Here is an 18,137-nt window from a genome sequence, read left to right as displayed (position 1 = left end):
GGGGGGGGGGGACAGGCACGCCTTTTCACTTAAAGCTGCCATTGGTAGAACCGTGCACTGTCTTGGGTTGGATCAGAAACCCGTCAACATTATTGTGCCCCAATCGCACGGAGCACAGTGGGGCGGTGAAGCCGGTTCCATTATGGCTCTCTGCGAGTGGTGGGAGTAATAGTAGTTGTAGTAGTAGTAGTAGCGTTCCTCCTACTCGAGCAACAAAGCAATTTCATAAATGAAAGTCATGATGCGTAACAAAACCTGTGAAGGATTAGGTTTAAAACAGGTTCGCAGTGATGTTGCACCCCAGCGAGAGAGTCCACTATACCCATAATCCACACCATTTGTATTTCATTTATATGTTGTTTTTTTTTATCGTGTGGGCTCTAACACTTGCAGTTCAAAATATCAGCATTCACAATTGTGAATGAGTTCAAATCTATTCCCAGTCTGGATCAAAAGGACAAGGGAATTGTCGGTTATGTGTCCATCACGCGTCTGAACTTTGCATTGGTCGCCGCCTCTGCCAGTACAGTGAGCCAGCTGCGCCTCGGCCTCTCATTGGACAGCTCCGCCGTCAATCACTTCCGCCACCAACAAGCTAGATTGTCTTCCGTGTCTTCTACTTTCTACGCATTTCTATTTTCTCATTTATTTATTTTTTAACGTCCCGAGCTGACCTCGAGTTTGCGAGCAGGAAAAAAATCGTCTCGGTTCAGCCGGCCAATCAGAATTTGTAGAGCGATTGCTTTTTTTCTCTTATTGTTGTTGATTTTTTTGTCATTATCCAACGCCTTGAGATATTCTGGTTGGCATAGAATAAAGCAGTAATGGGTCATGTGGGATCCCCCCGCACCCACCGCCTTAATGCCCCCTCCCTGTCTAGACAGTGACAGGTGTGCGTGTGTGCGCAAACGCTTGTAGTTCAGATCAGAATAATGAACCAGGCTGAGGGTAATGTCAAATAGATACGTTCAATATATTATTCATGTGTGTTATTCTAGTATAGGCTACAAGGTGGAGGCTGTTCAGTGTTAGCAGCTCTGCATCTTCAAGACAGGCATTTACTGACAAAGAGGTCAGCTGAGGTTAGGCTCGACCATTCTGATAAAGCGTCCTGCTTCCTGAACTGCTGCGCGTAATAAGGCCTCTGAAAAGCTCTCTTTGAGTTCCAAAAAAAAACCTGCACTCTTGAACTTTGCTTTCACAGCCCTCCAGCTGTACATCGGAGACAGAGGTTTCACTTCAGACAATCGCCATCTCTCAAGCTGGGTAGGCTCCATACGGATATTGTGTGAGCACCGTGATGAGCACCCAGGGCACTCAATTGACTGTGCGCGCCATCTGCAGGACTGGGAAGTGGATTCAATACCGCGGGTTCAACGGAGGACACCCTTCCGTCACTGCTTTGACCTACATTAACCAGGAACACTGTAGGAACACTACCACCGGCCTTAATGCGCCGCTTTGCAATCCGACAACGAGGCACGTTTCAAAAAATGCTTTTAATGATCATTTGAAGTCAGTAATGTCTTTTTAGGATCGTAAACTGAACGTGTCGAAACGGCAGATCCGTGTGGTGCACGCCTTCCCGAAACAGTTTTGTACATATTCCGCTTGATTAATATGGCTCAACCGGCAGCACGTGCAGGGAGGATTCAACGCAGAGAACATTTTGTTTTAGTGGTGGCGTAAGTGCTTTGCATGTTTGACTGGACTAGGTCTTTATGTCAGCGTATCGTGGCCACCATGACAATTAAAAAAAAAATCTAAAATATGCTTATAATATTCATGTTTATTTATATAGAAGAAATAAAAAAGCAGGATATTCTCTGAATAGTAATAGTTATTTTGCAAGTCGTGTATTGTGCTTAATTTAAATAAAGAAGTAGTGCAATAAAAATATACAACATAGAGATTATATTACAATTATACACCCTTTCCCCCCAAATGTACTATATTAATGCATACAATACTAATGTGGAATAAAATGCAATAACACAAAAAATAGGTTATAAAAATAAACTATATTTGGTATGATTGATAGTAATTCATCTACACGTTTATGCTTCTCAGCTACATCATAGATCCTCTATGACAAGATTAAAAATAAAATTAAAATTAAACATAATTGGGGAGGAGGGTGGGGGGGGTCACCTTTGGTTGGCAAGGCTTTCCCTGAGGATTAGAAAGAGCCTTGAACTGTGAGACAGTTTCAGATTTTCAAGATAATAAAACAGAGTTCAGTTCAAATTAAAAAAATGTACAGACATTTGAAGTGTTTAAAAAAAAAGCAATAAGGTCAGAGCAGCACAATAGCTAGGGACGGACTGAAGTGCAAGTGCAGGACCAGAACCTACACGGGCTAGAAACACCAGCAAAGGCCCAACGGATAATCAAGTTCCTCATCCCATTTGAAATCCCAATCCCAAATTAAGCATGTTGACTGTCAAATTTGACCACTGTTACCTGACATAGACTGAGGTAAATACATATCACGCTTCTATTGGTCTTTATTCATTAAGTACTGGGGAATTCCTTTTTAATTTCCCCACTGGTAGATACACAAGTTAAAAAAATATATAGTTGCGAGAGAAAATAGAGAGAATTTCTTTATCTCTATTTGTTGTGATTGTGATTGAAAAACGGATCTTTCCACAGCTAAAATGTTCTCTGTGGTAAAATAGGAACAGACTGTAATTTCACTTTGGCAGGTCAGGTCATGTCTCACTCAGCTTTAAATGTAACCAACAGAGTGCAGTAATATGACTTCTCTTTATAGACATTTATTTATTTATATGTTCATCCTTTCATTCAGTTATTCATTTTGCGTCTATGCTGTCCTCAGCCTTTTCAGATGCAATGTGTGGCTTAGATTTTCTCTCATTCACAGATGATCTCTGGTGGTCTGGAGGTGTTTGGTATTTCAGAGTATTATGTAGTTAGATGATGATGTAGGTGTCAACATTGGTTCCTTCGAAAAAAAATCTATTAACGCTCACAAAAGACGGCTTTTCTCAAATGGAAGTCTGTAAGCTATTTAGGTCTAAAAACAAGACTTTCAATTTGAAAATAAATCATTATAGCTTCTGTATTAGCTTAAATATTAGTGTACAAGTCCACTCAGGTCTTTTCCTTGTGTATGTTGTACTTTTTAAATATTTCACCAAGTAAATGGCCCACGGGCTATTCATTTTTTAGACAGTCTAGACTACTCATTATTGGATGGCTACTGACAACGTGCAAACTGGATTAACGGCGAGTGGAATTAGTTTGCATTCAATTTGCAGTGCAATTAAAATGTTATTTCTGTCCAAAATGTACCTTTCTAAGCTGCTTTGTTTTAAACCTGTCTGGCAGAAACCTGTTAATATGTGCGAAGGAACAGGGCTTTTTCTCAGGATTGCTGTATTTATTCCTTCTTATTGTTACATAAATGTTTTAATGTCCTCAAGGTGTTCCACACTGAACAGTTTGCAAGCTTTTAAGAGTTGCTCTCCAGTAAACAGTGTAGGCCCAGGTTAAGCTTCGGTTAGCTATAGATATTAGCAGTCATTAACAGAAGTGTTGTAGAATAATAGCACAACATTTAAACTACCCCAAATGTGTGTGTGTAGTCCACTAGGACACTGAGGTGAAGATCTAAGAATACACGTGTGGCAGTGTGGTATGGCTGCTGATCCTCTATAGCGTCATGCATGCTTTACCTAAACAAGCCTCCCGCTGGTTAAACCGGTCAGTCATCATGCCACACTCCACTACCACTCTCCCACAACGTTTCCACAGAACATCATTGTTCTGTGTTATCTGGAAGACAACCTAATAGATTTGTTTTCTTTTTAATTACACAAAGCTACTTAAAAAACAGTCACAACTCATGTGTGAATTCCAGTGTGCCATCCACACATGAATCAACTGAGACACACCTTGACACACCACTGGTTGATAAATAGTCTGTCACTCAATCGGTATGCAGATTCAAAATGACTCACAAGGACAAACGGTTGTGTTTACATTATATTGTTTATTTTTTCCTTGTATGTTTAGCTATCTACTACAGGGTGTCTTCATTCACAAGCAATATGTAATTGCATGCATAGTTTACAGGGGTGTTACATTTGACACATGTTGAGGTGGTGTGGGAGCCAGCCAGCAACAGTGCCATCTTTTTACTTTGTCATAATCCACATTTCACATATTTTCAGCTATAAAGAAACAACAGCAAACATGCCTTGTCTCTTGTAACATTTTATGTTTGTGAGAGATAAAATTAAATGGCCTGTAAATGGAAAACTGCTAACATTTTGCAATATTTTGTAATGCGCCGTAAGTTTGCAATGCAGAGAGCTACTTGCCTCTTATCTTCAAAACTGGCTGCAGGCAGGTAGTTGACAACTACAGACAATAACATTGCTTTGTAAACTACTCATATTTTTTTGTTTATTTGGTCTTTGGTCTTAATTTGTCAATTATTGGGCTTAAAATAACTTTTTTTTGTGGGTGTGCAGTATGTCAGTGACAACATTGGTATTACATGTTTCATTGAAACGCACAAGAAATGATCACAGATGTGACAGAAAATAGGTCTTGTCACATACTGATGAATGTGTTTTTGTTCCTTTTGGGTTGGGACTCCTCTCTGTTTCTACCAAGCTATTATTCAACTGCAGGAAACTGTAAAACTATACTTATTTTATCCAGGTTACATGTATGAGGTGAGACAAATACTGTAGCTCTTCTGCTTTACAGAATAGCACCAACTGTTTCTTGAGTCATGCACCATCTAAGGTTAAGGATTTAAGAAAAAAACAAAACAAAGAACAAGAAGAGTTTGGAAAATCAGGGGCTCATGTGTATCTTTTCTTATCTCTTTTGTCAGGTTTAACTCATTACTAGTTAGATTTACTTTCACACTGGAATGCTTCTGACAGAACAAATAAAGTGAGGAATCATTTGTGTACTAACAACACACACACACACACACACACACACACAACAACATTGACATGTTTGGATAGAAATGACCAGTTAGCAACAACTAGAGTGCAGGGCCTCGGTGAACAAAATTTCATAGAAATAAAACAAGCAATCATACTCATAAAACATCTTATACATCTTAACATCTTATGTAGTATATATGTCTGCGGTCACACTTAAAACAAAAGATTATCAACATATCAAATTGTGTGTTTTATTTACATTTATTTGATTCATATAAACTGAATACTGTAAATGAATTGCAGTGCCATCTTGAGACTGAACCTGCGATAGTCTCAAACTACGACAACGCGAGTTCAACCGAACCACTGTCTTGTTCTTGTCCCTTTTAGAAAGACAATCAAGGTAACATAAATGAGTTATCGCAATGCTGTCTTTTCAGGGAACACGGTCCAAGTGGTATAAATGATTAATAGACTTCTTCACTTGCCTTTCAGCTCACGAGGGCCCCTGTCTGTGTCAACCTTGCAGCAGGGATGTAAGAATAACGTGCCACTGCTCTCCAAAATGTCCTCCTTAACAGACTTCGTACATCCGACCACAAGAACCCAGATACTGCATCAGAATAGCGATAAGATGGTGAATAATTCAATCCTTCTATTATGCTGAAAATGTCTTCTCTCCCCTGATTACAATTCAGGTTTTTCTCCTTTCCCTTAACTCTAATTCACCTAAAACAAAATGACATCATGTTGGTGCTTTAAAAGAGGTTAATCATTGTGTTTAATTTAAATTATTTCATACATGCTGACATTATCTCATGCATATTTTAATGTTAACCAGTTGTTCCTGTGAATTGAGAAAGCCTGAAGGGCAAAAGTCAAAACAGGATCCAGAGCGTGCACAGGATTTTCCACAGGAGACCCCGTTGGAGTCATCATCTTCACCCTTTCCATCAATATATAAAACATGTCCGTAAGTGTAACGTCATAAGCACCTCTGACCATGCCCCTTAAGAGCTTTAATAGATGACATGATGATGACAAGTGCCCAGTGGCTCCTCTTTTGGCTTCTCATAGGCCTTGGGAAACTCATCAGCTGGACATGGCTGATTTCAAGTGAGTAAATTCCAGGTGTTGGCCGGAAAAAAGTGTCTGAGCCATTTCACCTCTCCCTTGGAGGAATGGACATTCATCCTTCAATGACTGCTCTGTCAGAAACTCGGCCAAGACCTTGAATGTCCGTACAGGCGACTGGTTGGCAATCAAAGCTGTGGCAGGTGGCAGTGGGCATGAGAAGGAATGTCAGAGCAATCTAAAGTCTGGACTTTGACATCCTCCCATTTGCTGACAACGGCTAGTGGCTTTGAGAAGAAGATTGCTTTCTATTCCTGCACATGGCCAGTCCGACCCCAAAACACGACGCAATTGTTTCATATGGGCAGAAGTAGAAGGTTAAAATCCCCTTTAGCATCTTGAAAATACTCCATGGCCTCCTCATTGAGTAAAATGGAGCTGTTTCCTGGATGAGTGCCTTTAATTGGTATTGATATATAAACTAGCTTCAGTGTCACTTATAGGCTCCAGTGTGGTATAATAGCATTTATTTCCTTCAAGGCAGTAAATGTGTTGTTTAACTTAGTTGTCAAACTTGTAACAGTTCACACTCTGATTACTGTCAGTTATTTTAAGAGTTGAATACCTGAAATGGCATCTATAGCCTGTGGCTCGTAACACTGTGATGCCAAGCAGGCGTTAAACAAGCGAGCTGACATTCTTTAGTTCAAAAAGACAATACAGACTATACTAAACAGGTCTTCGTGGCAGTATATGTTCAGATTTACTGTCCTTTCTTTCTCACTGAATTTCTTTTAATTGTTTTCAACTTGTTTTGAGCTCCAGAGTCTGTAGCCACAAGCCTTGCTTTAATAGGCACAACCCTGTTCACTGCTGGCAGCACCCATCTGACATACATCTGCAGGAAATGGTGTACACACCCCGAAAAATCCCTAAAAGACAAGCGTAAAGGTTTATTTATTCAGGGAAGGGGGACTCTGTTCTTACAGTATGCTTAAATTCACCATTTTCACATTAGACATTTTTACTTATAGTCATATAAGTCTTTTTTACATATATTCACCTGTACTTTTTGGACTTATTGTCATAGTCAGACTAATAACATTACCAATGAATCTGTTGTATTCAAGTGTCTTGGTTAGACATGGCAGTGTGACAGTGATCCTGCATGCACAATACCAGGGCTCCGAAACTGAAACAGCTAAATGGAATTCAGCCATCATTTATTATTTAGACCTGTGGTTTTCCTTTTGTGTCTCGTCAAATTTACCTTGATGTGACGCCACAATCCCGATTACAGTCATTGTTTTTATCATACATCAAGTGATGTCTTGTAAATATGTGCAATAGTTAAAGTTTGACCAAAATAATGTGACATGAATTCATTAGTTTTACCTTGTGTAAAATTGAGGCCAATGTGTTGTAGTACATACCTTTACCAGGTGATGGCGGTCAACTCCATATAATATGACAACAGAATATCATATATTTTCAAATCAACCACCAGCACAATGATAGGTAGTGTCGCTTTGCTAGTATTAAGGTTGAATAGTTTAACAATGAAGAATATGTTTTATGACTAAAAACATCATATTAGTGGACAATAAACTAAGTCATAAACTTTACTTGAATTAATGAGAAAGCAGTTAAGAAAAATGTAAACATTACCGTATTCATTTCATTCAAAATGCAGCATAAGACTGAAAACAAATCAATTCGAATTTTTTATCTGTTTGAATATTAGAATACTTGTTTCTTAGATGGTGTAAATCCATGAGTGCATTGCTATTCAATGAAAGAAAATCTGTTCGTTCTAATCCCGGTCCTATTGAGCTTCAATTCAAACATATTTTGGGATAGAAATAGAAGAAAAAAACAATATGATGATTATTGTTCAATTTTACAATTTAGCATTTTCTTAAGTATTAAATACACACTATCCTAATGCAAGTGTTAAGATGTACAACTCCCAAGTGGGGAGAGTAACATTTTATCTTTGGCTGAGAAAATGAGAAAGGCACACTGCCACGTGGCATGTGGTTGGCTAAGTGAAAATTGTTAGCCCACTGTTGGCAGCCTTGAAGGAGGAGCAGTTGCCTTCCAGTCAACACTCAGGGAACAAAAGGCTTTCTCTTCCTTACCCATTTCTGACCAGATTCTATCTATCTGAATCATTAATGCTACATGTATTTCATCACACACATCTATCCCACTTACAGTTGCAAATTCCAGGAATATTCCACGTGGAAACTTTACCTGGGTATTTATGGAAATTTATGTTGAATTCATGGGAAATAACAGGAAAAAATGGAAATATAAGGGTTGTCTGGTAAGGCTGTATTGACCTAACATATGCAGATAGAAACAAAACTTTTATCATATCATAAGCAAACATTTTCAATGAATTTGCCAAATAAAACCATTAATTTGTCAAATACATAATGTGAAATCTGCCACATGGTGAATTACCTGGCAAACAAGTTCCTATAACTAATGGGGAAAGGCAACCTTCAGGCTTGAAAAGAAAAAATAATAACAAACCAATGTTTAGATAAAGAAAAAATGGAAAAATAAATGAAAACTCCTTAATTAGCATGCCCAATCAAGCTACATCCCATCTAGCACAAGGTGTTTGTAAGTTATAAACTTTGTATTTCATATTAGGCTACTTTCTGCTGGTTAACTGAAATATTATGAAAATTCATAATATATATATATATTCACTACATAATATACATTCACTCCAGTAATAGACATTCTAGTGCATTAGTGTGGGCAGCACATGTTATGGGAGAATGCACTGTGGATACAAAGGGTTTTAATTTGACTGAATTCACTGAATGCAGTGCAGGGTTACGATTCAATTAAATGGGCATGCTTTTAACCAAAACTCGCCATAAGGCATATTATTGTTTTTTAATGTGTATTTCCCCCCCAAATAAGTTCACTATTAAAAGGTACAACTCCTAATCCCACCTATGTGGGAGTAATTAAAGCTTTCCAGTGCTCTGCCTTTCCACTCCAAATTACATTTGCACAAGGTTAGATAATCCCATTTAGATTTCTACTGCAAAATGTATTGTAGTTTTTAGGGGGAAAATCATCTCAACTCCTACCACCGGTTCTGTTACTCAGACTTAAGGCCAGGAAGATGAATGTGAGCTATATCATTACATGCTGCAATGGACAAGTGAATATGTTAGCAGACTTTTAATTCCCCAGCTGCTTATTAATTAGCAAGCTGTGGGTTGGAGGGAATAATCAGCAGGAATAGGTCAACGCAAGGTAGCAAGCTATAGGCTAGTGTTAGTCAGGTAGGTACCTTGTTATCTGTGTCTGGTGTTTTGGAGGTTTATCAACGTGCCAAATACCATTTCACCAGTCAGCATGCACTGACAAGTGGAGGTGAGGTGCCAACTCATACAGAAAGTGAGGCAGTTCAAGTGTGTTTACTGAGCAGTCTACCGTATCTGGCAGCAAATGGTGAATACGTGACTGGTTTTGTCTTTTTTTTATCTTTTATTTGATGGATTTGACACATAGACGTAATCAGCAAGGAAATTGATGCTTACCATGATCCTTGGAATGATGTTCAGTATGTATTAGTCATGGTACTGGCATTTGTATAACACCCACGACACTTTTACAGTGTACAGTGTTCTGCTCTGACGCAGCCTGGTTTACTTTCACTGTCCACGGACATACAGTGTGCAGGGAGGGTTTGAGGTGCATTTTTACTCTGCGTGGTGGTACCAAAGTGCAGTCTTCAGACTTCAGAACATCCTTTTGGATGGCCAGACAACTTCTCAGTTTATCCATGGCATTGGAATATTTTCTATTGTACAACGTGTTTTCAGATTTAAAGCAGTTGTCCCACAGCTGAGGAAATTGAACATTTAGAAGATGAGGCCCAGGCTGCCACTCATGCCCACCTGGCAGCAGAAGCAGTTCTAGGCTAGCCGTAATGATGAAGACTTATTCTTTAATCAGAGTCTAACCCATTCAACAAGATGACAATGAAGCTACGATCCCTGCTCAACACGTGAGTGGGTAATTGATTTCACACACACGTCACCGACTCTTTGTGAGAAATACGTCTGTCCTGAACAATTTTAAGCAATGTTAATAGCTCTCTTTTTATTTGCCAAAAAACAGTGTCAGTGTGAGACAGATCTCTGACCTGAGAGCAATACTTTATCTGTCAGCGTGAGTAGCGAAGAGGCAGTAATACAGTGCCCTCACAGTCTGTATGCCAGTCACTAGTGGGGACATACTACATTCAACATTATCTGCCAAAATGAGTTAACAGTTTAGATTATTTCACATAATAACACATGGTATAACATTTCTAAATCTGGATAAATACCTCTCACTCAAAGATTTTACTTATTGCACATAAAGTATTGAACATTACATGTTACAGAGAAATACTTCAGCTTTGAAACCACGTTTTTAGGGGCCAAAGGGGTGTGATTCATTCTCCACACATTATTTTGCCTTTTCAAAATGTCAAAAGCAGCAGAATAAAAAAATGAGTGTACATTATGTTTTAAAAGACCTGTGAGCATTGAGTGTGAGTTGCATAATCAGAAAGAAATGCACGGTGTATGCTTACCGTGAAGGCCTGATTAAAGACCTAGGCTGCCTTTCTTACCTCCTGTTGAAGTTTAATAGGAGTACAGCTTCACTGAAATGATAATCTACCAAAGCCTAAAGCCTGCTTACAGCATGCAAACGCAATCTGGTGAGATATTTACCTTAATGTCACTCTGAGACAAATGTTAAATATGGCAGCCAAATCAGTGAACTGTCCTGGGACACACAAATACTTCCTCAGTGACACTCCATGACATCCATGCAACAAAACTGAGAAAGGCGGGCGCAGCTTGCAGCCGCCAAAATCTCCCTCACAGTGATTCCCCTAAACAACACCAACAAAGTGACACTTCCCCGAGCGAGCGTGCAGACACCTGTGTGTGTTTCTTGTATCTTGACAACTCCATAATTGTCTCTGTTTTTATAGAAGTTGAATATTTTTGGACCAGGGAAAAGGAGATTCTCCTAGGTAGACGCCAACAAGACCATTATTGGTTTTATTAAATGAAAAAAAGAAGAAGAATTGTACACGTCTGCTTAACTTAACTTAAACTTACATTTTGAACAACATCTTTGAGTATTCTTGATTAAAATGTTTGATTTTTTTGAGTCAACACTTCTTTCAGTATGTATTATTTCATGACTAATTGAAAAGTTATTTAAGGTCCCATGGCATGAAAGTGTTTAAAACAAAAAACATTGATATGAATTCCCTCAGCCTGCCTATGATCCCACAGTGGGTAGAAATGGCGGTAGGTGTAAACCGAGCCCTGGGTATTCTGCTCTGCCTTTGAGAAAATGGAAACTCAGATGGGCCGATCTGGAATCTTGCTCCTTATGAGGTCATGAGGGGCAAGGTTACCTCCCCTTTCTCTGCTTTGCCCTCACAGAGAATTTGGTCCGCCCATGGAAAAGAAAAGCGCATTGGGGGACTGGCTCTAGTGGCTGTAATTCTGCCACAAGGCTGAATTTCAGGCAAGAGACTTCACATATGGTCATAGGGGACCACTAAGGTCTGTATAAAAGCATCCAAAGAGCACCATGTCATGGGACCTTTAAAGCAAATGCCATAAAAATATAAGGTGATTTGAATGAGGCAGTTCTGATTAAAATTGGCCCCTGGTAAAGATAAATCTGGCCACTTTCAGTCAGCGCCTTGTGATCTGAATGTTCTGCTTGGGTTTAGCCTGTTTAGATGACCAGCATTTGTCCTTGGCCTACTTTTTGGTCAGAGGGATACCATAGTGCCAAAGACTATAGTGTTTAAGCACAGCAGCACAAGAGGATGGAGGCAACATATCTATGGGTGAGTGATTTTCAAATCATAGCAAGAATCATCATAAGGGAGGTTTCTGAATGTGCATCAGTGGAAATGCTCTGTGTTCAAGCTTGTACACGGGGAGAGTTTTTTCTCTTTGCTACTTCTAGCATCATATATTTTTAACAGCATGTGTAAGTGTGTGCCTGTGTGTGGGTGGATATTTTTTAGATTCTTTTATCCTTCAACAAATTTTTCGGACAGTGTAAGCTCATAGTGTGCACCAGAAGAATCATAACTTTGAGAATGTGAGAATGCTCAAGCTTTGGCACAGTAAAATGTGAGCGCAGAGCTCCTTGCTCATTTGAGAGCAGAATTATATAATCTTGTATACAGGTCAGCCATATTAGGATACTCTTCTGAGAGAAAATATGTGCTACGTACAATATATGACCTATGAATCAATCTCTTAAATGCATAAAAAGTCATTTCACCACTTATACACTGACATGCATACATGAACAGCTGTCACACGTGCTGAGAAACACACACACACACACTTACATTAATTACTAATGTATTCACTTCAATATGATTTTCCAGTAACCATTAAAATATTTACACAGGCATAAAAATGTTCAAACCTTCATACAGTATATGGACACTTTTGCTCACATGCATTTTTACTTTTTGGGTTACATTTGGTTTACATTTTTAAGGCTAAGGTGACATCAAGGGCTACTGTAAAATTGAACAACTAAATGAAAGTAAGGAAACCTTACATCATCACAGAAGAACAACCTAACACAGGAGTCTGCGAGAATACACAATAATACTGCAGAGTAAAACACAGATTACAGTGGAGTTCACTGATTTTATAAATTTCTGATGTGATTTGTCAATTGATTGATTGATATACAAGTAATTGAGAAGCTATTATGAAGGATAGGTTCACAATCTTTTGTATAAACCTGCAATACTCTTTAGAGTATGTAAATATTTTACCAAAAAGAACAGTGGATTTTGTCCTCTATCACCGCAATTATTAAAAGCATTTCCAGGAACCACCAGTATTAGTAAGTTCTCCACACAAAAGTGCAATTTCTATAGTTTTAGGCTTACTTGTTACTTGTTGTCTTTTCAATGCACATCATGTTTAACATGACTGTCAGTTATATATTAAATTGATTATCTGTTTAAAAGACATTTTGAACACTAACTTCCTGATAGATAAACATCATTTGGTCCTAATTCTCTGCTATCACATAATATTCTCTCTCCATTTCTAATTTTAAACAGGCAAAAGTTGTCTCTTACAAGATCAATCTTCTGAAATTTGACTTGATATGTATAATAAATAGAGTTGTCAGAAGGTATACAGAGCTAGTTGGAGTTATTAAATGTTACATGACGACAGTGAAATATTGATTAAACTACTTTTGCTGGATATTTTATTAAACTGCTGTCAAAATAAGCTGTGGTCTAGCTTTTACCAAGTTAAGTTTGTAGTTAACCAGTTCAACATAAGATAAAAGATTCCACAGAAACAAGTTTAGAGTTACAGGTATGTATTTGAGTGGAAGTGGGGTAATAAGGGAAGTCCACCCAGCATTTAATGACAGAGCTCGACACTTGTCAAAAAGCGTGACTGTGAGTGCATTCATAACCGTGGCCATCTGTAGGATGTAGCCATCTGTGGATGGAAGTGCCTGTTTGTTGTATTGCACTGTACATTTCGATCAAAGCCTGTACTCTTCACCCCGGGGAATAAATGTGTGCTCATCATTTAGAATTGCTTTATTGCTGCACCATTGCTCTGGCATTATGGGGGAGCTGGAAAGTGGGGATGAGGTGGGGTGAGGGGTAGATTTGTACAATTATAGAACTGATGATGCAATGACACTGAAGCACACGTTTCCCCCTTACACAATCCTGAGTGGTACAGTCCACAGTCTTAAAGGTAGAGTGTTGAGATTAGTGTATACATTTTTACACCATTTTACATAAAATAAAATGTATATATAAATACACACAATAGTTAACACAATGATAAAGTGTACTATTGACCACTTAGTAATTCCAAATTATCTAAATTATTTCTTGGAGATATGTAGTAGTTTAAATAATCACTTACAGCAATAGATGTCCTTCATTGTTATGCCCTATATTACTCATCGCGTCAAACACACACCTAACACAAATGCACACATTCAGACTTTGAGGCACAGGTGTGTAAATCCATGGCAGACTTTCTCACTCAGTCCTCGACACTCCACTGGTGACCATATGACAACAAGCCCTCCTATTGCCATGGCAACAACTGCACCACTTCTAAGACAACAGCTGCAGAGTGCTACAACAAGCAGAAAAACCTTTGTTCATTTTCAATCTCATTATATCTTCCGGTTAATGCTTTTTTGTGTGTGATTTGGTCTTCTTAAGTTGCTCTCGCGGTGCTTTGTGTTTTCTTTTTCTGTGATGCATATGTAATTCACACTCTCCTCCTCAACACATTTTCTTTCGGTCTAATTCCTTCTGTCTTAACACGAGCACGCGCACACACAAACACACACACACACATACACACACACAAGCACACACACACAGACACACACACACACACACACACACACACACACATACACACACACGCACACACCCACTCTCCCTCTCCTTTTCTCTCTCCTTCACTGTCCCCTCCCTCAGTTCTTCCTCTCCATCCTTTGCTGTTTCGCTGTCTTATTCTCTGTTTCTCTTTTTCCCTTTCTTTCCACAGTGTAAACCTCCCCCTCTTTTAAATCCCCGCCACCTCTGCTTTCCATCTCCATCCTCCCCTTCCTCCATCTCTTTTCATATTCACCCCATCTTTTCTCTTTCTATTCCACCGTTTCTCTCTCGCCTAGGAAAAAAAGCGGATATACTCTCACCTTCCCTTTTCTCCTCTCATACTAAATTCTGAGACCACCCTCTCTTCTCTCTCTTTCTTTGCTCACTCTCTCTATTTCCCACTGGCCCTCCCCCTCCCTTTTCATGTTTCCCCCTCCCTCCATCCTCTCTTTCCCTCGCTGGTTCAGTTAGTCAAAGAACAGATTCACGGAAGGATAGAAAAGGGGGGAAAGGCAGGACGAGAGTGAGAGTGCAGGAGTGGGGCAGGCTGGGGAGAGGGGAGTGGGGTCTCAGCCCTCTGTCGTGGGGGGTTGGGGGGGTTGAGATACACCCCAATATTTTGTTCTTAGTACCATGGACTGCCTCTGCATTGTGACTACAAAGGTAAGCCTATCTGTTGTTCCTTACAGTAGCTCAATGTATGTGTGTGAGAAAGAGTGAGAGAGCCACAACTGCATGTGATTTTATCTTTTTGTCATCTTTTAATTATAAAAGTATTCTTCTAAGTATTCTTCTTCTGGTAGACATGAACAAAGATTCTATCTTTGTGATCTTTTTTGAGATTTGAACAGTACATATAAGAAAAACGCCAGCTTGGCTACCTAAGTGTTGTGTGGATAGAATACTCTTTGATATTTCCTTCTCTGGATGACCCTCTCTCCCACTCTCTATGCATCTCCTACTCTGTGTCATGCTTTTTGAGTGTAAAACCAGGCTGACCTGCGTAGATGTAGTAAAAGCGGGCAAGAACCGGCGCTTGGGTTGCTTGTGCTGGGCTTTCTGTCATGCTGGAGCTGCAGAATATGTTAGGGAGAGACCATGGGAGGGCATCCTGCATGCTAATCTGTTCAGATTTTCAGCTGCTTTTTCTCATTTTCAACCGTAGGCACAAGTTAGAGCTACTTGCTGTGTATATGTACAAATCTGCCTCTCACAAACAGGATATGAGCGATATGTTATATCATACACATGTGCTCAGCATCAGCACACTGCTCCATTGAGGCATTTCTGGTCATGAAATCGGCTAACAAAATGAAAACTGAAAGAGCTTTAATGTCTGACTCAACACACACTCTGGGGTCAGACCCGGTGTGTTCAGATGGCTGCAATCTGCTTTAGACCTTCCCTGGTGGACATACAGGTTCAAATACAGGTGAACATAAACTGTTATCTGCACCTGAATGCAGTTTCTGGCAGGAAGTGATGACAAACAGTGGGAAACAGAAATACACTCAGCAACTGTTACTGCAATGTGAAGGGGGGGAGGGCATTTTAACTTGGACTGAGTGTCTGTAGAGCAGAAGTGAGTGCAGCTGTCCCTTTTAGATGAATTGCATGAATGTGTGCTTAACTGTGAAACATTGTATTCATTTGCTTATCAACCTCTCAGTTTCCCTGGCAACAGATAATACTGGTCAGTCAAACATAGATAGGTAGGTGCAGTTAGATGAGACTTAGAATGTAACACTGTGTAGACTTACATTTAAGAACATTAACTACATATCTGTTGATTTAATATAAAAATAACAGCAACAACTTGATTTCACATTTTCCTATGACGAGCCAACCTTCAAGGTGATAAGTGCCTGTTGGTGCTACAAACCTATTTTTGTTCCCTAACACGATGCAATTTGAAAAATGCTTTGTGAGAAAAGAAATACACTGAAAATGTCGAGGCATCTCTCCATAAGCCTGGAACATCACTCCCTCATGCACCTTCTTCCCATTAAGTGTGACTCACTGAGTGATCTAGGAGGAAAATAAACACTGTAAGTGAAAGACCACAGTTGGTAACAGTGGATATTTAACCAAACTGGTTCCATAATCCTCCATTGCTCTCAAAGTGAGAAAAGACTGTAAAGCTGGCAAAGAAAACCCGACAATTGCCAAGTGATTGTGAGACAGATGGTGAGTTTATAAAAAGGAAAGTTAGTCTACAAAAGTTCATAAAGGAATGCAAGTAGGTCTTTGATCAATGAATGTGATGTTTGGTTGCAATGCTATTACAGTGGCTACATGTGATTTTAAAAACGCAAACCAGAATCAGCTACACCTTCCGTAAGACTTGTATGTGAATGTAAACTAGATATTCATAAGAGAAATGGAGATTCACTCGTCTTACTAGTGTGAAAATTTAACAAGATAATGGATCAGATTTGGCAAAAACTTGGTGTATTCCTTTGAGGATGGCTGCATTGCAGGTGAGGAGTGTGGCTTGCCATCATGTAGCAGATGATGGGTGAGCAGCTCCCTGGGTGAGCTGTTCCCTGACACCCACATAGAATGGGTTATGTGAACAGTGTTGCCTCCCCGTGCAGGCCTGTGAAGCAAAGTTTTGCTGTGTGGGTGAAGCCACAGTAAGCCAGTGAGTGACAATATATATATATATATATATATGGCAATGCTGTTACCAGCCAACTTAAAGCACCACAGTGCTCAATGCTGTTTTGAGTTTGAAGAATAGCAGCTTGAGATAATTTTCAGTGAGATAGTAAAAAAATTAACCTCTTCTGATAACAATAGAGGCAGAATAAGTGCAATTATGTGAGGAACAAAAAGAGATCTTAATACAGGCACATACTAAAGAAGATTTCAGTATTTTTAATAGGAGTTTTTGTCCTTGAGGAAATTAAGGTAAAATTAGAAGTATTTGTTTTCCATTTATAATGCTGCTATTTTTACATCTTTGTGTCTATCTTGGACAATTTCCAATCTTTGGCTTGGATAAAATGAGAAGTAAGATTGCCTTCTATTGCCCAGAGCCTCCTAGACATGTGACATGGGACATAATAATTTGTCTGTACGTTGTAATGACAGCAATCCTTTGAAAATCAGCTTTAAGGAAGAAACGAACTCCGAAAACACTCCAAGATATCCTGATTAGGTTGTTTTGTGTCATCATGGCTGATGTAGAATAGAAGCTACTCCAGTGCAACATTATAATCTCATAAATTAATTAAAAAAAGACACAAACACTCACTCAATTCCAGTTTCAATTCCTACCAGGCAAGAGATTCATATGCTATGTCTCCTGAATGTTGAATTGGATTTATATAATGTTCTGCTCCTTCCTACACAAAAATCACAGACACATATAAATAATAAATAGCAACATTTGATGGCAATGCATCATACAGAAGTGGCATTATTACATAACATTAGGAACTGGAATATTAGGGCATATCAGCTTGAGGAGATGTCACAGGATTTATATTTGGTTGCACGCCTGACAATACCTTTGACTCTCTCTCCCTGTGTGGCACTGAGTCAGAGAAGGATAGTTTGATGTTTGAGAGGCGAGAACAAAGATGTTGTTCACAGTGAAGGGGATTTAAGCTCTAAAAGTAGCTTCTCTTAAAGCTACTGTATCACGACGTCTGATAGAAAAT

The 18,137-nt window shown here is 39.2% G+C and overlaps 1 protein-coding gene across 2 annotated transcripts in view; it reads left to right on the top strand.

Annotated features, from left to right (window-relative positions):
• Positions 1 to 14,557: 14,557 nt before the first annotated feature.
• The window catches only part of LOC117955055 (disks large homolog 4), a 60,559-nt gene continuing 56,979 nt past the window's right edge, over positions 14,558 to 18,137 (top strand). For both annotated transcript variants that reach the window (XM_034889193.1, XM_034889191.1), the window contains exon 1: positions 14,558 to 15,132. In XM_034889193.1, the coding sequence (XP_034745084.1) occupies positions 15,103 to 15,132 (30 nt within the window). In that variant the 5' untranslated portion in view covers positions 14,558 to 15,102. The remainder of the gene's footprint in view (positions 15,133 to 18,137) is intronic.

Source organism: Etheostoma cragini, chromosome 13 (genome assembly GCF_013103735.1).
Source record: "Etheostoma cragini isolate CJK2018 chromosome 13, CSU_Ecrag_1.0, whole genome shotgun sequence".
Classification (NCBI taxonomy): Eukaryota; Metazoa; Chordata; class Actinopteri; order Perciformes; family Percidae; genus Etheostoma; species Etheostoma cragini.
The sequence above is the reverse complement of the archived record's forward strand: the minus strand, read 5'-3'. Positions and strand labels throughout refer to the sequence as shown.